Source organism: Neolamprologus multifasciatus, chromosome 2 (assembly GCF_963576455.1).
Source record: "Neolamprologus multifasciatus chromosome 2, fNeoMul1.2, whole genome shotgun sequence".
Taxonomy (NCBI): domain Eukaryota; kingdom Metazoa; phylum Chordata; class Actinopteri; order Cichliformes; family Cichlidae; genus Neolamprologus; species Neolamprologus multifasciatus.
In genome coordinates this window covers 28,353,247-28,378,933 of record NC_140440.1, presented here as the reverse complement: position 1 = coordinate 28,378,933, position 25,687 = coordinate 28,353,247, and the positions used below count along the sequence as shown (strand labels likewise).

Genomic DNA, 25,687 nt, shown 5'->3' with positions numbered 1-25,687 from the left:
TGGCACAAAGATGACCTTAGACAAACAGCACAGGCTGTGTGGGGTCACAGGTGAACAAGCAATGCTAAATCTACCAGTTTGTTTTGAAAACAAAATAAGTAAAGGGAAAGAAAGATACAGTGAGTGAGAGGAGGATTTGCACCTTGATATACAGACTCAGTGTTTACTGTGGAGGACAGACACACTTCAAGATTTTAAACCGTGAATCATCAAACATTGTGACACACAGAAAAACAATATGTAGTCTACCAAATATTCAATTAAAAATGTTAACACCCATTCACTCAAATAACAACTCAATCCAGATAAGCAATCTACATTGTCATACCAAACCATTATCAAGATGCAACACCTAAAGATAAGGAATGTGAAGATGAAAACTATGTGCATTAACATCATGATGAAAACACTTTCTTCATCCTAGCAGACAAAGTTAGTCTAAGAGAACTAACCAATCACAGGGAGTGGCACCATGCAATATATTTTTAAAACATCACAGCCCCAAATTTCAGCTGCAAGCCCACTGCTAAAACACTGCCGAAGAGAAAACCCTGAGAATTTTCTTTTTATGGTGTGCTTCATTTAGTGTTAAATAAATCTAAAATAACAAACACAAAGATCAGACCACAAACACACCTGAATTGCTGTTGCATCTGGCATACTGAGACGCCGTACAAATATCTGGCTCTGTCCACTGTGACTGGTGACGTAGCCTGAACCCCAAGTGCCACTATGCGGCCGTCCAGTGTTGTAGAACATAAAAGTGTCACTTCCTGACGTGGCAGTCAGGCATGTCTTGTAACAGTATGTTTTGGTGAGAGACCCGTTTCCCCGCACTTCAATATAATGTGGTTCCACTTTGAGGTCACGACGCAGGGCCACATTGTTGGCTTGCTGCCCTCCACCTGCAACTCTTGCTGCGCCCCCACCTCCAGCTGCTGTAGTGCCTCCTTCTGGCACATTTTTCTTGGACACACAACAAGGGCAACAGGAGCCAGGCTGGGTACAATAGGCATGGCATCGCACAATTGCCAGCACAAAGATAGTGACCAGGAATACAAAGGTTGTGGCACTCAAGGCAATGATGAGGTAGATAGTGACACTGGAAAGCTTTAGGCCACTGTCAGCTCTGATGATGCGTTTGGTTTCAGGTGCCAACTTTGGAGGGGACTCCAACACATGTACATAGATTGTAGCGGTGGAGGAGAGTGGGGGTAGTCCATTATCGCGCACCAGTACAGTCAGAATGAAGGAGGTGGAGTTATCTTCTATGACACGCCGTGTGGTGCGGATCTCACCTGTGTACTCATGCACCTTGAACAGATCAACATCTGTGTTGGTCTGCTCCAAGGAATAAAGTAACCAAGCATTCTGCCCAGCATCACCATCCCATGCAGTAATCTTGCTAACCAACACTCCTGCTTCAACGTTCTTCATTAGTGTCTCCATGGTGCGGCTTCCATTGGCAGGTGGGTACACTATCCTGGGCACATGATCATTCTGATCCATAACGTAAACATAAACTGTGGCCACACGACTGAGGGAAGGTACACCGTTGTCCTGGGCTTTAATCTGAAAGTGAAACTCTCGCAGCTTCTCAAAGTCAAAGGCTCTCAGTGCATAGGCCTCACCTTTATCAGGTTTGATGCTGACATAGCTGGCAATAGGGATGCCATGGTTGTTGTCATTGAGGACGGTATAGGTGATCCGTGCATTTTCTCCAGCATCAGCATCTGTGGCCTTAACAACACAGAGAGATGCACCAGGAGCATTGTTCTCTGTAATATAAACAGTATATGACGTCTGTTCAAAACGAGGTGGGTTATCATTAACATCTGCAACATCCACTTTAAAGGTCATCTGAGATGACAGGGGTGGTGTGCCTCCATCCACAGCATTGACTGTGACATTGTAGGATGAGACGGTTTCACGATCCAGGAAAGCTGATGTGACAATAGTATAGTGATTGCGGAAGGACTTGATCCTAAAAGGCAAATTGGGCATGATCTCCAGGGTTACTTGCTTGTTTGGTCCAGAGTCACGGTCAATCACACTGATCAATGCTACCACTGTGTCAGCCCGGGCATCTTCACGTACAGGGCTGGAGAGTGAAGACAGTACAATCTCAGGAATGTTGTCATTGACATCCAAAACTTCTACAACTACTTTACAGTGTACTGCTGTGGGGGCTGGCCCCTTGTCCATTGCCTGTATATACATTTCATAAGAGGTTGTCTCCTCGTAGTCTATGTTGTTTTTTACCCTAATTTCCCCTGTGTCTGTGTCCATAGAAAACATCTGTCTGACTCTTTCTGGCGTGTAACTGCTGAAAGAGTAAAAAACCTCGCCATTTAAGCCATCATCGGGATCTGTTGCATTTAACTTGATTACAAGTGCACCCTTTGGAGAGTTTTCAGACAGTTTTACTTTGTACACAGAGCTGTCAAATGTGGGGGAGTTGTCATTAGCGTCGAGCACACGGACATTAATTTTGGCCGTGCCAGTTCGCTGTGGGGTGCCTCCATCCATTGCTGTCAGGATAAGCTGATGAGAGGGCATCTGCTCCCGGTCAAAGGACTTTTTGAGAATGAGCTCAATGTGCTTATTATTAGAGAAGGCTTTAATTGCATCTAGAGTGAGGTGCTCGCTTGGGCTGAGTCGATACTGCTTCACAGAGTTGGAGCCGTCATCTGCATCCTGAGCGCCTTCGATGTGGAAACGAGACCCGGGCACAGCGGACTCGGACACCTCAAGCTGATATTCATCTCGAGGGAACTGCGGCGCGTTATCATTCACGTCCAAAATCTCAACCTCCACGTTGTGCACCTCAAGCGGATTCTCTAATACTACCTCAAGGCTGCGTGAACAGGTGCCACTGAATTCACAAAATGTCTCTCGGTCAATGCGGTCACTCACCACCAGTTTCCCAGTTTTGTGGTTTATGGTGAAATATCTCCGTCCACTGTCCGATGTAATTCTGATGCGTCGAGTGGAAAGTTTTCTTAGATCCAGACCCAGATCTCGGACAATGTCACCTACCAGTGCTCCGTTCTCCAACTCCTCTGGAATGGAGTATCGAATTTGTGCATTTGTAAGGCCACTGAGTACGACGATAACCAAATATAAAGAAAAAGGCACATTCCCTTTTACACTGTAACAGCATCGCGCCGTCACAGCCATCGCAGGCAGGCAGAATTTGCGGATGGGTTGGAGAAATCTTTCCGCCTTTTCAGTTTACTGTCGGTCCCCACCCGCCTCATTAAAAACGAGGGAACAGACCGCGCATAACTCCGACTACGTGCAGGATAAAAACCGCATCTTCACAGGTGCCTGCATAAATAAAATTTTTTCCTCCGCATCCATATTTTGCTTTGTCTTTCTGAGTGGTGTTATTAAACGAATCTATCCCTCTAGCAAGCCTGTCTCCTTTCACAGATGCCGCCTATTGCTCTCTCTCTCTTTCTCTCTGCGATGTGGCGATGCTGTCTGTGGGCAAAGGGGGAGGGCCAGCTTCTCGCTCAAACGACGCTGACTGCATTTCAGCACCTCCGACAAAAATAATCAAACACCGTCTAATAAAATTAAACTTCAAAAGACCAGACCTCGGTAGTTTTATCGATATATCTATCTACAAATCAAGATAAACCTGCAGCAGCATCTGTGTACTGATTTCGAAGAAATGAACAGAATCGTTTTCCCTCTTTTTTTGTGAGTGCCACCGCCCTTTTCATTGTGTGCTGGGAAACTGATTTATGAAGCAGCCTGGAAATTAGACTTCCTCGCTGATGCAAATCCAGAACAACACAAAAACGCTTTACTCCAACGAAAAGAGATGTGTTTTGGAATAAAAGAAACACATAAATGCCACAATTTAGGATGGGCTCTACATAAAGGTGTGACACAATATTAAGCGTATTTGTTCAATATAAAGAGGACTTTATTAACTCCAGTTTTATATCAAAGAAAACACAGTGAGGGTAAGAGGAGGTGACGGGTGAACTGACCACGATTTGTCTTTTTAACCCCGTCCTAATCACGTGTTAAGTGCTGCGAGACAGGTGACTTCTGTCAGAACAAACACATTTCTGTTCCTTCATGATACCGCTCTGCCCTTCAGTGACAGCTGACAATGCTTTGCACTTTAACACCAGAGCTGCAGAGCCATTAGAACTGGTTCAGTCCCACATAAAAGAAAAAGTAAATGACATAATAACGTTGTTAAATGGTGACCAGACTAACCGGGTCACAGGCAAATGCTCCAGATGTTAACCTATTCCACATCTGCAAAAAGACAAGGCAGGGCTTTCCCCTAATAGGCAGTACAGATTATGCGCACAATTAAACTACAGTATTCTTGAGTAATCACATAAGGATTTGGTGAAGCACTTAAAGCGTTAGAAGGATTCTTGCCAACATGCACGCTTTCCCTCGGTTATCAGCATCACGTCCTTAATTAATAGCGCATAAATCTTGCAGCTACTAAAACGCTACACCAAACACACGGTTTAAGTTTCATTCATTAAATTAAATGGATTAAATTGCGCATGTGTAGCAGGTGGTAACGTTAACGTCTTTCGCGGGGTGCCCTTAAATTGCTTTGCTAGCTCGGTGCTCAGTAGCGCAGTACAAAGCTGCATATTTTGGTATCCATCCAATGCCAAGTAAATGTCAATACTACCAATAACAGTACTGAGACCGATGTTTCAAACCTATAAAGGCAATTTATATCGGGAAGAGCAGTGTGTATTTTACGTGGTGTTTTTTAACCCACATAAGTAGCCCCTTACTGAGCTTAGAAGATGAGAAGTATCGATTCTATCGCGCTAGTATGGATCTGATACCAATACCAGTTGGAATCAGTATGATATTTGGCTCGATCTGCTCACCTCTGGTTCCCAGTATACAAGTTAACTGAAGCTAATCGGAGCCTTGGGCCAAACGCGAATCAAAAGGACAGACAGTATTGGACGCTTTTGTCACGTGTTTGGTTGACGACTAACAGAGATTGTGTTGAAACGTCCTGGTGAAGCCCACCAAGAATAAAAGTAATTTTCAGCAAATTCGGTGATGCATCCAGTAGAGTACCGATATCTAAAAAGTGCTAATGTGATCTGTTCACACTCTTTAAACACTAACTTGTGTAAAGTTATTTGTTGTGACGATTTGGCCTTGTGAAACCCCAAATCCTCTTCAACACGGCCACTGGGCCAAGATGAGCGTCTACCGCCCACATAATCTTTTCTCTTCCTTGGTGCTCTGCCACTGTCACCCACGCCTGGTCTGCCCACGGCGATGACAGCGTTTGGCATCTCGAGAGACAAAGAGAAGACAGTGACTCACTGGGATGCTGCTAGTGGATGAACGGATACAACGCGATTCTTCCCAATCCAAGGCGACACGAATAGGTGGCGTAATTGGAGAAGCAGGCAAATGTTATGTGCGAAAGTCAGACGTTCTGTTAAAAAATGTGTTTTCACACAACGTCATTTGAATATTATTATTTTTAGTGCTAAATCCTTCGTGGATTTCTACATGTGCATTATCAACAGAGCGAGCAGCATCACTGGGGTCTGCCACACTAACCGTGACATTTAGCAGATTTTCCCGCTGGGGTGTTTAAACCTTCGAGTCTGGCAATGATACAAAAATAGAGAGAGACGACGTTTATCTTATAAACAACAAACACAGAGCTGAATTTACACGTGTTCTCTGCACCGATCTTTTACATTCCTTTCCGCCCTCCTCGCTATTTTTCCCAGCGCATTTTTTTCTACAGCTGTCTAATATTCATTCCTGCTTCATATACGCCCATCTGTTTCAGCGTTAATTGCGTGCCTCTGAGCTCTAGATTATTTCTTTCTTTTTTCACTCAAGGGTGCTGCAGATAAAGTTATCAACAATGTCCCACCTGCAAACAGACGCCTGTCACGCCTAAACAAATACTGATTTCAAAGCGCTAATTGGCTCATTTGTGTTTCCTTTTACTGCAGTTTGCGCAGTTTAAAAAAATAAATAAATCACAGGTTATCAAAGATTCGGTTCTCATCTATTTTTTCATTTATTTCTCCTTAAATATTCACACCTTCTGCAATCTCCAATCTGGACTGTCTCAAGCTGCGTTTCTGTCCGGCAGCCGCTGTTCCAGCTGAGGGAGATACTGGGTTCTCACGCGTTTCGTGACGTGCAGTTTTCAACGTGCGAGCTTGTGACAGAGAAATATTCTGACTTTGCCTTTGTTCCTTTTATTGCAGCAGAATATTAACAGCCCCATTACATCAATTATGCAAGATGATCACGATATTAATAACATTCTCTTCAACCTCATTACTACTGTAAGCGGGTACTCTAAAAACCATTCATATTACTTGCCCTAAGAGTTTTTTATATGGCACACTTCATTTTAGTGAGTTAGAGCTGACAACAGAGACCCTCATAGAAAATGGTCACAATTGGGCAATCATTAAGTATAAGTCCTTGCATCATTCCCTCCGTGAACACATACAAACAAAGGCAGTCATTCCAACTTAAAGGGCATTTGTGGCTGTAGGCATTTATAAGGAAAATACCACTGTATAATAACATGGCTGTGTCTGAAGGGATGTCAGAAGATCTGTTGATGCTGTTCTCTCATATTTTTTTTAAATGCCAGAAAAGTATCATTGACAATATGACCTTACTAGAAAATGCATGCAAAATCTTAGGCCTACCTAGTGGTTCTCTAATAGTGGTTCTCTAATAAAGTTCAGGACATTGTAATTGGAAAAATTCAAGTTTATTCTCACATTTAGATTCAGGTGCTTAGAATTTCACTGTATAATTTTGTATAACCTTTTATTTCTTAGGTGAAGGACACGTGTGTGTCAATATGACCTAGTGTAACTGCTTTGCTATGCTCAACTGTGTTATCTGCTAACTGTTTTGCTTTGAAGAGAAAACTCCCAAGAAGACCAGCCCAGGTGCTTCCTGGAGAAAGATAGTGGGAGTCCTCCCTATCCAGCAACAGCCCAGGTGGGATAATCAACTGTCGTAACTGAAGAGATACAGAGAGTTGTTTTGTGAGGGTATAAAAGAGGAGCTGAGAGAACCCAAAGACAGAGATCTCATGACTGTAGAACTGTGATGTTGTATGTGTGTTAGCTCTCCTGCATGAAGTAATTAAAAAGCTTGGCCACAGCTGATCGCATTGCAGACTTTATTAACAAAAAATTTGACCATAATGCTCCCCAGTGTAATGCCACTGTGAGAGAAAGAAATCCTAAAGTATTAAAATCGATGTTATTCTGGGCAAATTCAAATGGTGCAAAGCTTTGCTTTGAAGTATCTTTGTGCAATATGACAGCAGTCACACTGTATTAGTATTTGCAGACGGAGAAAAACACTTATAAGATTTTCATTTTTCTTAATGCTTGTTCACATAGAATGTGAGAAGAAAAAATAGAGCAGATGTCTGTCATGAATTTTTAAGATGTTCTGAAATAAATATGGCAAACAGCTCTTTTAAGAAGCCTTTATACACCCTTAACACAGAGGAAGTGAGTAAAGGAATATCTTCTTCTACTGATTAAATTAAAAAACAAAACAGTATATTTAGGATATTTTTCACATTTGCTGTCTTTAGTAAAAGAAGGAAGGTTAAAAGGCAAGGTCATTAGTGTTACACATTTAAACCTTCCCCAAGCGGAAGAGGAAATCTGGGCAGGAGGGAATAGAGGTGGAAAAGACAGTGAAATTGGTCCCTCTGTTGGAATACATTGGTAGTACAAGGGTAGGACACGTGACTATCGCCCCACCGCCCAACCCCAGGCTTTCTCATTAAGCCAAAGCACTAGAGTCTAATCCCATATATGAGTGTGCATGTGTTTGAGAGAGAGGGAGGGAGCAAGGGCACAGATGTCAAGCTGCAGTGGCAGTCATTTTCTTTATCATTTTCAGTATAGTGACCTCAATGGAAAAAAGCAAGCTATAAAGCCAAGGCACCCTGCAGAGGTAAAATGAGATAATGCAGAGAATGCCAATCTCACACATACATAATTAAAAAGATTTCAAAATACACAAGCACACACACGCACAAACACACACATGCTCATGCTGTGTGTTTTTTATAAAATGCAAAAATACAAAACGCAAAGGCTGATGAGTACTACTGCTGAATATATGGTCTTATCACACTATGACAGAGTTGAATTCTCATGCTTTCTCTCCCCTGTGCTCAAGAACTTTCCCATTATAAAATCTTCAAAACAAAAGTCCCATGATAAGCCAATCCTCTTGCTCAGGTGGACACAGTAAGTGGGTGTAAAAGGCATTCTCTGGGTATGATCCCTTGTGTACCTTTTTTCTAAAAATAAAGGGTTTGAGAGAACACAAATCCATCCCTGTGGGACCCTGCAAGGGTTCTTGGTTGTCCTGATTCAGGCTGTGCATAAATCAAACAGATTTTCCTTGTGGCACTGAACAAAGCTATCAGAAAATGCAGGCAGGCTTTGGATACTTCCCTCTCAGGATGCCCTGGCTTTCCATCCTTCCCATATGGGAGGATGGAAGCCATGGTTCTGAGCATGACAAAGCTAATCTAACGACAGTGAAAAACATCCAAATGCCACTAAGAGGGAGCATGTGGGGAAGATGGGTTAGCGGAAGAGGGTGAGTAGGGGAGGGGTGGTGATAAGTTCTTCCTTTTATCTGTGACCAATTGTAAGCTTGTGATGTTCTCAGTTAGCTGCAGGGCATTTATTATATGTGCATTTTTTTGTCCATCACATCCTCACAAACTCCCGTTTCTTTTCACCATCTCACACTCAAGGCTCTTTTCTGTGCTGCTGCATGTGACTTCCTTCAAAATCCTGTCCTATTTTGGAACAGATTCTCTAATCTCACACACTTTTCCCTCACTCGCTTTGCTCCCTGCTTTGTCTGACTAGGCGTTTGTGCTGAAGAAGCACTGCATCTCTGGACTGAATCCTTCCCTTTCTCTCTGTCTCTGTTTCTCTCAACATATCTACCATGTTTGCTTTGTGCTTGCATCTACGTAACACATGCTGGGAAGGATGCCTGGGTGGGGGCGGGTGTATATTGGCAGCTCGCTGGAAACAGACTAGTTCATCATTTCATTATGGCTCACAGTCGTCATGGTAACCACAGATGGCAGCACTAACCTCACTCTGTCACAAAGGACACACCCTTGCAAAGGAGACAAACAGGAAGTGCTACATAAGATGTGTGTGTGACATACAGACAAAGAGAGAACAATAAAGAACAAGGTGACATACAGACAAAGAGAGAACAATAAAGAACAACGAATGAATCTGTGCTGGTCAGTCACCCTGTGTTATAACTGAGGTGAGGGCATTTCTTTGTAATGCCTTCTATCCAACTGCTGAACTCATCAGGCACGAGTGGTTGTCATGTTGCAAGCCATAAATGCTTAGCTTGGACAACGATAATGTACTTCAAAATCAATAATTTAATAGATTTTGGAGCACCAGGGAGTACAGATAAATGTTCTGATGGTTGCCTGGATAAAAGCCTCTCCTCCTCATCCTCAGCCCCAACCAACCGATTTAGCTGTGATTGACACTAGGTGTTGTCGGCCCCGCCCAGCCGCAGAGCCGAGTTGGGGGGAGGGGGGGGGGTGAGCCTAGCGGAGCTGATACCTCGATCGGTACTGAAGCTCCCTGCCGCTACTGCCACTGCAACGAGTAGCGGAAAATTACCTGCCCCTCCCCCCATCTCTTCCTCTCTCATACACATTCACAGAGAGCTGCAGCATACAGAGCACACAAGCTAGTGGATTCCTTTACCGCAGAGAGAGAGAGAGAGCTTCAGACATTGTGTGAATGTGTGTGTGAATGGGTGGATGACTGTGTATAGTGTAAAGCGCTTTGGGGTCCTTAGGACCAGGTAAAACGCTATACAAATACAGGCCATTTACAATTTACCATTTTTTCAGGATCCACGTTGTGCAGAGAGTTTGTGCATATAGCAGAGACTGTGTCGCACACAGAGCAACGCAATCACAAATCCCAGGTTAAGTCACACAGCGCTGTCATATTTAAATCACACGCTGACCCACTTATAAGTTGCACAGCCCATACTATTCGCTCACAGTATTCAAAGTGTGTTTAACAGATTTGAAAAAGAGGGAGGGAAAACCCTTCATCAGTCGTCTTCACGGTGAGCCAGCCAACGAACGGAGTTTTGACAGATCAGGCCACGCTTGTTTGGGCTGAACCACTCCCTGAAATGAGGTCATACCGTCTCAGTGACTCAAAGGATCACGGATCCGGCGTTACACAGTGTACTACCAAACGTAACCTGCATTATCTGAACATATTCCACCAGTTTAAAGCAACAGCGATATCAAATGCATACAAATGTCACGAATAGATGTAAAAAATCGAATGGGATCAAAGAATACGAGGCGCTTCTTTGCTGCTTGACACGAGCTGATAAGGGCTCTGTGCACACATTATGGATGTTAATGAAAATATATTAGATCGTATTTGCAGTGCTTCACATGTCTGCAAAGATGGACGGTAATTCTCTGATTGTTCAGAGGAGAGGAAGAGGGGGGAGGGGAAAGAGGATCTTTCTTCATGAGTATATATACTATTGTGTATATACACAGTTAAACGCCTATCTATTGTTAAACAAACTATCACAGTGGCCTATAAAAGCACAACTGTGTTTAACAGTTCATGGAGTGCAAGTGCAGAGCTTGACAGCTATAATATTAAAGCAAGGAGGTATGACAGTAGCATGAGGGCAATAACACATTGCATACCAATCCATTAAAAAGTAGCCATATTAATTTTTCAAAATATCTAATAAACAGTTGATTTGGGTATATTGCAGTGACAGTTTGAATACAAACAGTGGACAATTAAGAGCTCTAATGGTTGAAAGAGTGACTGACTAAAATGTCTGAGACAGCCCAAGAGAATTAAAGGCCATGCATGTCTAGAATCCTCTGTGGGTATTTTTACTTACATTGACTTTTGTTTAACCTCCTCTCTTGACGATGCTAATGCAACATTCTTATAGATACTTGAACATAACAGACGATTAGTTACAGTTATGAGTAACACCCGTGCTTTTGCTGCTACCAGTCTAAATGTCAACTATGGAAAAGGCTGACAAATCCACTAAGGCATCAGATTCAACAGCAAATTCCAAAAGTAAACATCTGTGTGGAAGTGTGGAAGTTTGTGGATATTTTTAGACAAAAAGTGAACAAAATGCAAAGAGAGCTTAATGAATTAACTGCAGGCAAGAAAACAAATGCCTTGATTAGACCTATCAGTACAGTGCTGCTGGTGCAGGCATACATTACTGATGTGATTCCGTTGTGTTTATGAGAACTTACATCCTTGTAACTTGCCATTGGCATTTCTGCTTCTACCAGGCATGGCTATTTTTGGGCATGTTAGCATCAGCATCAGCAGATGTAACACTTAGTGCTTAAATGTTGATGTCGGTGCAAATAGAACTATACAGAGTCCCTTTCCTCTAGCTGTTAGATCTAACTACTGTCTCTTTATTCTCAGCTAAAGTCTTCTTATTCTGACCTCTCATTTTGTAGCAACATCAGTCATAGACACGGTAAAAGCCAAAAATACTATCTGAATAGTAATATCATGGCCTGACTTCATACATTTAAAAAATAGTTTTATTGATGATGAATAGTGCTAGGAGTGACAGACTCTACCTGTTAACTGCCTAGCACAAACAACAACAACAAAAAAAAACAAAAAACAAAACAAGACACCTCATTGGAAAAAAAACCCCCAAAACATTGAAACTACACTCTGGAAGCAGATATTAAGTTCAAAACTTCTTTAAACATTCTGTAAAGATGTAAAGAAATATTATGAGGCTAATAATAATCTATATCATCATCAGGAAATAGCGACATTTCCATAAAAGCATCACCCTTTTCAATCTGTTTGGGTAATGCACAATCATGAAATCAAAATGCTTTTGATTTGATTCTATAGCCAAATCTTAATTATAGAACAGCCATAAAGCAGGACAGGGTACATCTCCAAATGGAACTAAACTGAGTGGAATAAAAGTAAATATACACACAGAAGCAGGAGTTACTGAGCTAAACTGAAGAAAGTAGACATTTTCGAAATAGTATTAGCTTAGAGAAGGGCTGCAATACAGCTTGGAGCCACCAGCGGCAGCACTGAGCTCAGTGCCGGTCAGCTCTGCTCTGCTAACCTGGTGTTGCCAAGCGAAGAAGTTGAAAGTTTTACATACAAACTGTATTCGCGCTCACGGAGAATATTTTCTCTGCATGACAGAAAAAAGCAGTCGAGTTTCTGCTTCATTCAATTCCTCCGATAAGTTTTTGTTTCCTCTTCCGCTTCCATTAGTAACCGAATGACCGCGAACTATGATGGATTATCAGAAGATTGCTTCAGACTTGTCAGGACAGTAACTCATCACAACCACCTCTGCAAAATCACTTTCTACTCCAAGAAAACAGTAAGTGTGTTAAAACTCTCTTTGCTCTCTTTGGTAGCAGCGAAGTCTCAAATAAGCATTTTCTTTTAAACCAAAGCTGTTTACGGCATATTAGTTGTTTTTATAAGTTGTCTTATGTTTAAATAGATTTTTGATCCCTTTTGCGGCTGCTGTGGCTATCTGTCTACCTGTTGTGAATAAGCAAACAACGTTAGAAAGGACATTTCAAGCTCCATAGATTGTGAATATTGTTACTATTGTTCTTCTGGCTAATTTTTCGTAACCTGGGTGCTAGCAACCGATTTAGTAAAAGTCCACGTCGGTAGCGGAGACTATGACATCATTGTTCCCCACGTGTTTTGTTATGGATAAGGTCCTGCTATATCCTGATCCCGTAATTTCTCGTGAAACCCCTAAAAACTGTGGCAAAACCGGTATTAAAATGTATATGGTCAGTGAACGCTCCCTTCGTACCGAGTCGGAGCACTGCATTGAGAATGGAGTGAGTTCACTGAATGTTATTGTTGTGCTGGGATTCCACAAAACACCAACAGTAAGACTTCCTGTATCCACGATAGACTTCTTCGGCTCTCGTGAGCTTTTAAACGAATTCCTTCTGCAATGCATTGTAGTCTAATTGCTTAATTTACGCTTTTAGTCTATTTGTCGTCTTTGTATCAACAAATATAATAATTATATAGATTTTTTTTTAATTTCTAATGTTTTAAATGGCTATGTACCCCAGTGTAGGTGATGCAGTAAATATTGCAAAACAGTTCTAACGGGCGCCCATGATTTCAGCACCAAGGACAGTGCTCATAATAATGTCTCATACCAAACGCCTTCAGATAGAGCAGTAAGCGATTTTAATACTCGATTTTATATCTTACCTTTTCTTTGTTAGGTAAAGTTTGAGTTCTTGTAAAAGTGTCTCCTCCGTTAATACTGATCAGTTCTCCATCTACAGGTGGAAAAGGGGCGGGGAAAACCACCACGTCACTCTTGAGTGTGTCTGAGCTGAAACACACGTCATACTGCTGAGTAGCTTTAGAGTAAGACCAGCTCCCATCAGGGTGGGTGGTGATCATGGGGGCGCTGTACCTGCTGAAAGTTCCATCTGTCCTGTGACATCTGACTGCTATTAAAGTGATGAGGCTGAGCAGAAAGATGACGGACACCGACACAATGGCGATCAGCAGATACAGGTTCAAATCCGAGAAGCTGTCCTCCTTTAAAGGCACATGTCTGAACTGAGTCTGGATTTCAGCCGTGCTTTCAACCACCACCACATCAATAGACACAGTAGCTGACAGGGAGGGTTCTCCGTTATCAGAGACCAAGACCACCAAGGGGTGAGTTTTGAGGTCATTGTCACTCATTCTCCTCCTAGTCCTGATCTCCCCGGTGCTGGTTCCGATCCTGAACAGGTTGTTTCCTTTGGGCTCAGACAGGTGATAAGAGAGCAGCGCATTGTATCCAGAGTCTGCGTCTACAGCCCTGATCTTTGCCACAAAGTATCCCGCTTCAGCAGAATAGGGGATGTTCTCACTGTTAACGGAGCCGTGCTCAGAATATGGCGCGAGGATTGTTGGATTATTGTCATTTTCATCCAGGATAAAAACGTTGACAGTGACGTTGCTGCTTAGTGGAGGAACACCAGAGTCTGCTGCCTGAACTTTAAAGTTGAAAGTTTTTAACTCCTCGTAGTTAAACGACTGCAGGCTGATTATATCTCCAGTCTCAGAGTTCACGTTAATAACTGACCCTATAACATTGTGTTTGTTATTATTTATGACTTGAAATGTTACTTTTGCATTTTCGTCTACATCAGGATCATCTGCACTCATGCTATAAATAACAGCGCCGACTGGACCGTTTTCCTTTACGAAAATGTTTATTACAGGATCTGTAAAACGCGGTGCGTTATCATTAACGTCAGAAACGTGAACCGTAATCACGCTCGTGCTGGAAAGAGGCGGTAGCCCTTCATCTGTCGCCATTATTGTTAAATTATACTGAGAAGCCCGTTCTCTGTCTAGAGCTCCGTCTACGACTAAAGAGTAATGATTCTTATATGTGTTCTTAATTTTAAAGGGCACAGAATCAAATACTCTAACCTGAACGATGCCATTTTTGTCTGCGTCATAGTCCTTCACCGTTAAAAGCCCAACCATTGTGTCTAGGGGTGCATCCTCCCTCACCATGTTGGCTAAAGATGTAACTGTAATTTCTGGTGGATTATCATTAACATCTGTGATTTCAATGAGAACTTTACAATGAGATGCTCTTGGGTTTGGCCCTTTGTCTTTCACTTGGACTCGAATTTCAACTGCACTGTGTTTTTCGTGGTCCAGCTCCCCATTTACTGTGATCTCCCCTGTTATGGGATTAATGGCAAATTTGTCGACATCGTTATCATTGTCTTGGTTAATAAAAGAATATTGTATTTCTCCATTAAGACCCTCATCTAAATCTCGAGCATGCACGGAAATTACGCTTGCACCGCGCGGCGTGTTCTCGACCACTGTGGCTTTGTACAGGGGTTTGTCAAATTCTGGAATATTGTCATTGACGTCTTGCACATTAACGGTGATGTATAACGTGCCTGATTTAGGAGGTTTTCCTCCGTCTGTAGCCGTCAGTGTTAATTTGATAACAGCCTGTTTCTCGCGGTCTAAGGTTTTATGCAGTGCCATTTCAGCAGACATAGTGGGCTCTCCAACATTCTGCACATCCAGTGTGAAATGCTCATTTTGGCTCAGCTTGTAGCTCTTCACTGAATAACTTCCGACATCTGCATCAAATGCCTTTGGGAGAGCGAATTTCTCACCAGGAAACGCTGACTCGGAGACGTTCAAAACAACCTCCGGTATCCGAAACGAGGGCGCATTGTCGTTTACATCCAAAATTTTAACCTCGAATCGATATAGATTCAGCGGGGAGCTCACAATGGCTTCTACTTCCAGTGAGCACTTCACATTTCGAGAACATAACTCCTCTCGGTCTATTCTGTCTTTCACCAACAGTACTCCCGTCTTAACGTTTACTTCGAAATACCTCGTATTAGGTCCTGAAATTTGAAAACCTCTGGCTTCCAGTTCATTAACATCTAGATGTAAATCCTTTGCCAAATTTCCCACACTGGTACCCGGGCTCGACTCCTCCGTAATAGTATACACAATCTGTGCCGCCGCTTCACTCCATATGTAAAATACAGGGGACAAATAATAAATCCAGTTCCGGAAAATAGTCCCTTGTAGCATTCTCGTCATATCCTACTAACCAAGTTAATTAGACAAAAAATCACACAGACGGTAACATTGCGCGATAAGAGTACGTCCAGTCTATTGCCCTTAAATACAGGGAGGATTTTCTGCTACTGCTGTGACAAAGAAAGAATTACAAACCCGCTGTAAAGGGAGGAGCGTCGAACAGACCCCCCCCCCCCCCCCCCCGTTTAATCGCCATGAGCTGTTGGCGACATCTTGTGGTAATCATAAACAATAAAAAACAGCATAAAAAGACATGCTGAACGCATTAAGTGTTTTAATGGAATAACATTTTGATTTACCTACCTACCTACCCACCTACCTACCTACCTAGGTAGGTGGGTAGGTACCTACCTGAAGTTAATATGTGTTGCAAGATTTTTTAAAAAGCTGATGCAGGATGATTTGGGAGGGAAAAAATCATTCACCTTTCTGCACTGAATGTGTCAACATTCTTACCTTCTCTTTGTTAGGTAAAGTTTGAGTTCTTGTAAAAGTGTCTCCTCCGTTAATACTGATCAGTTCTCCATCTACAGGTGGAAAAGGGGCAGGGAAGACCACCACGTCACTCTTGAGTGTGTCTGAGCTGAAACACACGTCATACTGCTGAGTAGCTTTAGAGTAAGACCAGCTCCCATCAGGGTGGGTGGTGATCATGGGGGCGCTGTACCTGCTGAAAGTGCCGTCTGTCCTGTGGCATCTGACTGCTATTAAAGTGATGAGGCTGAGCAGAAAGATGACGGACACTGACACAATGGCGATCAGCAGATACAGGTTCAAATCCGAGAAGCTGTCCTCCTTTACAGGCACATGTCTGAACTGAGTCTGGATTTCAGCTGTGCTTTCAACCACCACCACATCAATCGACACAGTAGCTGACAGGGAGGGTTCTCCGTTATCAGAGACCAAGACCACCAAGGGGTGAGTTTTGATGTCATTGTCACTCATTCTCCTCTTAGTCCTGATCTCCCCGGTGCTGGTTCCGATCCTGAACAGGTTGCTTCCTTTGGGCTCAGACAGGTGATAAGAAAGCAGCGCATTGTATCCAGAGTCTGCGTCTACAGCCCTGATCTTTGCCACAAAGTATGCCGCTTCAGCAGAATAGGGGATGCTCTCACTGTTAATGGAGCCGTGCTCAGAATATGGTGCGAGAATCATGGGACTGTTGTCATTTTCATCCAGGATTAAAACGTTGACAGTCACGTTGCTGCTGAGTGGAGGAACACCAGAGTCTGTGGCCTGAACTTTAAAGTTGAAAGTTTTTAACTCCTCATAGTTAAAAGACTGCAGGCTGATAATATCTCCTGTCTCTGAGTTTATATTTACAACAGAGGTTATTGGAATACTTTCTGAAAAGTCACTGAGCAGGGAATATGTCACTTTAGCATTTTCCACTAAATCAGGGTCGACGGCAGTAATTGTTGATATAATAGCTCCCACTGCACTATTCTCTTTTACATATACATTGACAACAAGTTCTGAGAATAAAGGGGCATTGTCATTCACATCAGAAATGTGAACAGGAATAACACTAGTACTAGAAAGAGGTGGAGTGCCTTCATCAGTGGCTATCATGGTTACATTATATTGAGAAATACTTTCTCTGTCAAGGGGCCCATCAACTGTTAATGAATAATAATTTTTGTAATTTACCTTGAGTTTAAAAGGCACCACCCCAAGAAGTTTAGCACTGGTGAGTCCATTACTGTCCCCATCTTTGTCTGTTACAGTCACCAAAGCCACAACTGTACCTATCTCTGCATCTTCTTTAACTGGGCTCATAAGAGAAGTTACAGTGATTTCAGGCGTATTGTCATTCACATCAATTACTTCCACTAACAATTTACCATGAGTACTTCGTGATGGCGTACCTTTATCCCTTGCCTGTATACGAATATCATATGCTGTATTCTCTTCATAGTCTACTTCTCCTACTACAGTTATTTCCCCCGTGCCTGGGTTTATTGAGAATAAAGCTTCTGGTTTGAAATTTCCCCTTTTAATAAACGAATACAGTATTTCACTGTTTATTCCCTCATCTAAATCTGTGGCACTTACAGTGACTATAGAGGTCTGAAACTGGGTATTTTCAGTTACCTGGGCCTTATACAGAGGCTGACTAAATACTGGAGAATTATCATTTATATCCATAACATGCACAACTATCTTTAATGTTCCAGATCGGGGAGGTTTTCCTCCGTCCAGAGCTGTTAAAACAAGGTGAATAACAGATTTTTTCTCTCTGTCTAAAGATTTTTGCAGTACTAATTCAGCAGACTCACTGTGCTGTCCGCCGCTCTGCACGTCCAATGAGAAATATTCATTTGGACCAAGCTTGTAGCTTTTTACCGAGTTGCTGCCCGTGTCTGCATCGTTTGCCACTGGGAGCAGATATCGCTCCCCAGTGGAAGAAGACTCTGAAATATTTAAAATTTTTTCATTTTCAATGAAGGATGGAGCATTATCGTTAATATCAGTAACCTGCACCTCTATGCGATGCAGATGCATCGGGTTGTTCAGAATGGCTTCTACGCTCAGGGAACATTTCGCAGTATTTGGACAGAGCTCTTCACGATCAATCCTATCGCAAACATACAGAGCACCAGTTTTTAAATCCACGTCAAAATGTTTATTTGAGTTCCCAGAGACAATTCGTAAGTCCCGTTTTTCCAGCTCGTTAACGTTAATGTGTAAATCCTTTGCGATATTTCCAACCACCGTTCCTTTGTCAACCTCCTCGGCAACGGAGAACGAGAGCTGCGCTGCAGACGGGTCACACAAACAGAGCAAAGCTATGATTTGTATCCACATTGTGAGTCTTTGTCCTCCACGCCTCGTCGCTGCCACACAAGGAACGAAATAATAATTTCGGAACATATCCACTTCAGAGGTGACTAACAGAGAAAGACGTTTCTGTCTTGTGGCAATTTTTCTGTTTTTGACAAAGCACTAGTGGACCACGGCAGACACGCAGGAAGAGGAGGAGTCTGGAGGAAAAAAAACCCAACAAAAAAAAACAACAAAACCCTGACCCATAAATACATTTATGGCCTCGAGCGACACCAACTGTTTGTTTGGTGCAGATATGTATGATATTTACCAAGCATAAGAAATATTATATGTGTCATAATTGTATCTTTGAAACGGAATATTTTGTAAAAAATAGACAAAGCAGTAGAAAATATGAATGTAAAATTCACAACATATTGTTCAACTGTTTATAACAAGCGATTGGCAAAGAAATGATGGTCGATGGTCAGTTCAGCACCATAGACAGCGTACTCAGTACTAAGTCATTTAGGAGCTTGACTGAATCCTGGCTTTAAGTACCATTCAGTAACCGTTTCATAAGCTGCGTGCTAAAAAGTGCTATACAAATAAATTTGCCGTATTACAATTAAATCAAAGACCAAACCCAGTCTAAGGTTATGGTGAACTCACCTTCTCTTTGTTAGGTAAAGTCTGAGTTCTGGTGAAAGTGTCTCCTCCGTTAATACTGATCAGTTCTCCATCTACAGGTGGAAACGGGGCGGGGAAAACCACCACGTCACTCTTGAGTGTGTCTGAGCTGAAACACACGTCATACTGCTGAGTAGCTTTAGAGTAAGACCAGCTCCCGTCAGGGTGGGTGGTGATCATGGGGGCGCTGTACCTGCTGAAAGTGCCGTCTGTCCTGTGGCATCTGACTGCTATTAAAGTGATGAGGCTGAGCAGAAAGATGACGGACACCGACACAATGGCGATCAGCAGGTACAGGTTCAAGTCCGAGAAGCTGTCCTCCTTTACAGGCACATGTCTGAACTGAGTCTGGATTTCAGCCGTGCTTTCAACCACCACCACATCAACAGACACAGTAGCTGACAGGGAGGGGTCTCCGTTATCAGAGACCAAGACCACCAAGGGGTGAGTTTTAAGGTCATTGTCACTCAATCTCCTCTTAGTCCTGATCTCCCCGGTGCTGGTTCCGATTCTGAACAAGTTGTTTCCTTTGGGCTCAGACAGGTGATAAGAAAGCAGCGCATTGTATCCAGAGTCTGCATCTACAGCCCTGATCTTTGCCACAAAGTATCCCGCTTCAGCAGAATAGGGGATGTTCTCACTATTAACGGAGCCGTGCTCAGAATATGGCGCGAGAATCGTGGGACTGTTGTCATTTTCATCCAGGATAAAAACGTTGACAATGACGTTGCTGCTGAGCGGAGGAAGACCAGAGTCTGTGGCCTGAACTTTAAACTGGAACGTTTTTAACTCTTCATAGTTAAAAGACTGCAGGCTGATAATATCTCCTGTTTCTGAATTGATGCTTACAAATGAATTTACTGGGATACTGTTTGAATCGCCTTCCAACGAATACGTTACTTTAGCGTTTTCATTTATGTCGGGATCGACTGCATTGATAGTATAGAGGCGAGCACCAACTGGTCTATTTTCCTTTACATAAATATTAATTGCAGGTTCAGCGAAACCAGGCGCATTATCATTGACATCAGAAATATCAACATTAACAACACTGGAGGCGGATAAAGACGGGATACCTTCATCGTTAGCTATAATCGTGACGTTGTAAACAGACCGCTGCTCTCTATCAAGAGGTCCGTCTACAACTAAAGAGTAATAGTTTTTGTAATTTGAAATCAACTTAAAAGGTGTGGAACCAGCAAGTTTACCGCGAGTCTGACCGTTTTTCCCTCCATCTTTATCAGTCACTGTCACCAAAGCGACAACGCTTCCTATTGCAGTATCTTCTCTGACAGGGTTCATGAGTGACGTCACCACAATTTCTGGGGCATTGTCATTTACGTCAACTATCTCAACCAATAGCTTCCCATTTGCTCTTCGAGGTGACGGACCTCTGTCTGTTGCTTGCACATGAATATCATATGCTGACTGTGCTTCATAATCCAAATGACCCTTAACTGTGATTTCACCAGTTTCGGCATTTATAAAAAACAAATCAGCTGGATCGAAGTTTGCACGTTTGACAAAAGTGTAAATTACTCTCCCGTTGTCCCCTTCGTCTAAGTCTGTGGCATTGAGTTGAATTACTAATGATCCCGCTGGAGCATTTTCATTTACACGTGCTTTATAAAGTGTTTTGCTAAACATTGGTGTGTTGTCGTTTACATCCTGAACATGGACAATAATTTGTACGCTTCCGGTGTTAGGAGGTTTGCCTCCATCTACAGCGGTCAGTGTTAGTTTAACGACGGCTTGTTTCTCTCGATCCAAAGCCTTCTGCAGCACTAGTTCAGCGGATGCAGTGTGTTCTCCTCCTCCTTGTATATCTAGAGAGAAGTATTCATTTGCACTCAGCCTGTAAGTCTTTACCGAATTACTGCCTGTGTCTGCATCAAGAGCCAGCGGAAGCAAGAAATGCTCGCCCGCGGGTGAAGATTCAGAAATGTTCAGTGAAAATGATTTCTCTACGAAGGTCGGCGCGTTATCATTTAAATCAGCAATCGTGACTTCGATGCGTCGGAGCACCATAGGATTGCTCAGTATAACCTCCAAGTTTAGTGTACATTTTATCACGTTTGTACAGAGCTCCTCGCGGTCTATTCTCTCATTAACATAAAGATCCCCTGTTTTAAAATTAGCCTCGAAATATCTCTTACTGTATCCAGACACAACATTCAGATTCCTCGTTTGCAGGTCTCGAACATTGACGTTTAAATCCTTTGCGAGGTTTCCAATCACAGTCCCTTTGTCCAGCTCTTCAGAAATAGAGTACGATATCTGAGCCGCAGACCAGCCGGATAAAAGCAGGACGATCGGCAAACACAGAATTTCATTATTCCTTACACTTCCCATCGCTGTTTTCAAAGACGGAGACGCGATTCAAATTATTTTCATCTACAAAACACCACAGAACCAGCCAACGTGTAAAATTTTATCCTCTCTGGTTTTCTGCTTTTTATCGCCATTCCTGTCCGTCGCACAAAGCACTGCCCTGCTGACGCTTCATACGTAAAGGAGACAGAAAAAATCCCAGCTTTCTAAAACATGTGGTCAATACCGACCCCATGCGTTACAAATTAGATATGACTATGGTTTAAAAATAGAGGAGCACAACCAGTATGTTTTATTATCAGATGCAGTTTTACTGACCAAAAACACCCTTTAAACGGGCTGACAACGCAGAATGAATAACTCTGTTAAGCTATAGAAGAAATGTGAAGAATTACCATTAATTCCTCCAATTTCACTAAATAAGACGAAGCGGCGAGATTATTGTACATAGATAGAATAAAACAAAAGAAAAATCTTAACATCAAGCAAGTTTAACTGTTATACTACTTAAAAACCCAAGACGGAGCACTGGTTGATTTATGTCAGTGTTCCTTAACAAAAACAAAGAAACTAGGGTATTGTCATCCAGGAAACTTTTTTAGTTTTTAGTAAGGAATCTTTAGTTACCATTGTAATTTCTGCCAGTTCATTTTTGGAAAAGCAAGAATAGAGACTAATTTTACACGTACTACAGATAGGACGTTTTAAAAGGAAATTAGACAAGGAATGTGTACATTTATTTGTGTAAAAATCTGTAGTATGGACTAAAAGACTAAAATCAACTCACCTTCTCTTTGCTGGGTAATGTCTGAGTTCTTGTAAAAGTGTCTCCTCCGTTAATACTGATCAGTTCTCCATCTACAGGTGGAAACGGGGCGGGGAAAACTACTACGTCACTCTTGAGTGTGTCTGAGCTGAAACACACGTCATACTGCTGAGTAGCTTTAGAGTAAGACCAGCTCCCATCAGGGTGGGTGGTGATCATGGGGGCGCTGTACCTGCTGAAAGTGCCGTCTGTCCTGTGGCATCTGACTGCTATTAAAATGATGAGGCTGAGCAGAAAGATGACGGACACCGACACAATGGCAATCAGCAGATACAGGTTCAAATCCGAGAAGCTGTCCTCCTTTACAGGCACATGTCTGAACTGAGTCTGGATTTCAGCCGTGCTTTCAACCACCACCACATCAACAGACACAGTAGCTGACAGGGAGGGTTCTCCATTATCAGAAACCAAGACCACCAAGGGGTGAGTTTTGATGTCATTGTCACTCATTCTCCTCTTAGTCCTGATCTCCCCGGTGCTGGTTCCGATCCTGAACAGGTTGTTTCCTTTGGGCTCAGAAAGGTGATAAGAAAGCAGCGCATTGTATCCAGAGTCTGTGTCTACAGCCCTGATCTTTGCCACAAAGTATCCCGCTTCAGCAGAATAGGGGATGCTCTCACTGTTAACGGAGCCATGCTCAGAATATGGTGCCAAAATCGTGGGACTGTTGTCATTTTCATCCAGGATTAAAACGTTTACAGTGACGTTGCTGCTGAGCGGAGGAACACCAGAGTCTGTGGCCTGAACTTTAAACTGGAACGTTTTTAACTCCTCATAATTAAAAGACTGCAGGCTGATTATATCTCCTGTCTCTGAATTTATATTTAAAACAGATGAAACTGGAATGTTTTTAAGAGAACTATCTAACAGTGCGTAAGTCACCTTTGCATTAACACCTAGATCAGCATCGAAGGCATTTACTGTATAAATTATTGAGCCTGTTGGACTGTTTTCTTTGACATACACATTAATAACAGGCTCCATAAATTTGGGTGCGTTATCATTAACATCAGAAACATGAACAGTAATGACTTTTTTACTGGACAGAGGTGGAGCTCCTTCATCTGTGGCTGTAATGGTGACATTATAAACAGAAGTGGTTTCTCTGTCCAGCGGTCCATCTACAACTAAAGAATAATCATTTTTGTAGTTGGACTTGAGATTAAACGGAACAGATCCAACTACCTTACAGCTGGTTACACCATTCTTCCCTCCATCTTTATCACTTACTGTAATCAAAGCAACAATAGTCCCCAGCTCTGCGTCTTCTTTTACCGGTGTCATGAGGGACGTCACTGATATTTGTGGGGGATTATCATTCATATCAATTATCTCTATCAGTAATTTAGCTTGTGCACTACGAGGAGAGGTGCCCTGGTCCGTTGCTTGTACTCTGACGTCATAAGCAGGCGTCTCCTCATAATCCAATCCACCCTTCACTGTGATTTCTCCTGTTTCTGAATTGAGATCAAAAATATTTGATGGATCAATATTCCCTCGTTTGATGAAGGAATATAAGATTTTACTGTTCATGCCTTCATCTAAATCTGTGGCATTTAACTTGATAACAAGTGTTCCGGGAGAGGCATTTTCTTTGACACGCACTTTATAAAGCAGTTTGCTAAACGCGGGAATATTATCATTTGCGTCGATTATATTCACATGTATTTGTAATGATCCCGTTCTTGGAGGTTTTCCTCCATCTACAGCGGTCAGTATTAGATTGACTACTGACTGTTTTTCTCGGTCCAAAGCTTTTTGCAGCACCAGCTCAGCAGACACACCGTGCTCTCCGCCGCTCTGCACATCAAGTGAGAAATGCTCATTTTGACTGAGCTTGTAGGTCTTCACTGAGTTGCTTCCTATGTCTCCGTCCACGGCCACAGGGAGAAAATATCGCTCTCCCGTTAACGATGATTCGGAAATATTTAAGTAATACCTGCTTTCAAGAAATGCAGGTGAATTGTCGTTTACATCTAATATATTAACCTCTACGCGATGTGCAGTCATTGGATTGCTTAGAACAGCTTGTAATTTTAAGGAGCATTTTATAGTCTGTGGACAAAGCTCCTCTCGGTCTATCCGCTCCTCAACTAAGAGATTCCCACTCCGTAAGTTAACGTTAAGATATGTCTTACTGTAACTGGAAACCAAGCGTAGATCCCTGTTTTCTAGTTCCTGTACATTGATGTTTAAATCCTTTGCGAGATTCCCCACCACTGTGCCTTTGTTCATCTCCTCGGAAATCGAGTAGGCTAACTGCGAAGCAGCCCAGTGCCAAAGACAAAGAAACAGAACAATGCGAATCCAGACATGTTCCTCCTTTGGTCGAATATACATTGTTGATCCACAAAAAGAAGTGAACACAAGTGAACATTAATCCTCATTCGAGAAATGTTCACCCGAAGCGAGAAGTGACACAAGGAGCTCCTGCTCTCATCGTCACAGCACCTTCCGCGGGTGTGCAATGGCCGATGAGGATTTCATTTTTTCCCGTGCAGGGAGGAGTTTTAACTACACAAATACATTTAGGTCTATGGTCTCCTGCGACATCATGTGGTGATAGACTGATAACAAAACACAATAAAGAGTACTAAATTCCTGTTAATAAATGTGAATATTGAAGTTCAGTATAGAAATAAAACATATATTATTTCGATTGTAAGCGAGAAATCTGGTTGATAAAAAACTCGCTATTTCCGTGACTAAAGGAAGATCTGTAACATTATGAAAATTCAACGCAAATGATTATTTTGATTCGAATTCCAGAAATAGTCATTCTGTATTAATATGATTTTTTTTAAAGAATGAAAGGAAAATGTTTTGTTTTTTAGTGTATGAAAACACAACATCCATACGTCCTAAACAGGGCAAGGTACCGTCTAACACCGCGGACAGCGAGTTTTCACCACATTCAAGCACAGTCACTGAACATTACAACAAAATGACAACTGCTACAAAAAGTCAACGTTTAAGGCTCAGTCACCATGGCAATCAGCGTAGATCATAAAATGTCACTGAAACGTTGTTCAGCAGTCAAAAGTAGCATATTAGCATAGTGCCACGAACCTCTATCACTCAGTAATAAATGAACCGTTTATGTAAATACAGAAGTGATAGAAAACATATAGGCATTTAAAGCCTGGTAAATTTACACGCACCATGTCACATTAAAAAAAGAACAAAATAATTAAGAAAATGCAAGCATGTGCAAAGAGAGGAGGATTTTCACTGCCTAACTTCAAATGGTATTATTGGGTGATGAATGTGAAACAACTTAGAGCTTGGTTACCTACTGCAGCAGTCAAACCCATTTGGTCCCAGAGACGGA

General features: G+C 42.3%; 1 protein-coding gene and 2 pseudogenes across 17 annotated transcripts in view; all 3 read right to left on the bottom strand.

The window, feature by feature from the left end:
* LOC146524618 (protocadherin alpha-C2-like) overlaps nt 1-25,687 on the bottom strand; it is a 216,634-nt gene that overhangs the window by 19,855 nt on the left and 171,092 nt on the right. The window contains exon 1 of one of the 17 annotated variants that reach the window (XM_085173977.1): nt 16,200-18,617. The exons of 14 other annotated variants lie outside the window; for them this stretch is intronic. In XM_085173977.1, the coding sequence (XP_085030103.1) occupies nt 16,200-18,617 (2,418 nt within the window). 2 more of the 17 variants (XM_085174013.1, XM_085173965.1) reach the window with 2 other exon arrangements.
* LOC146524647 (protocadherin alpha-3 pseudogene) lies at nt 19,167-21,551 on the bottom strand (annotated as a pseudogene).
* On the bottom strand, nt 22,309-25,045 carry LOC146524646 (protocadherin alpha-2 pseudogene; annotated as a pseudogene).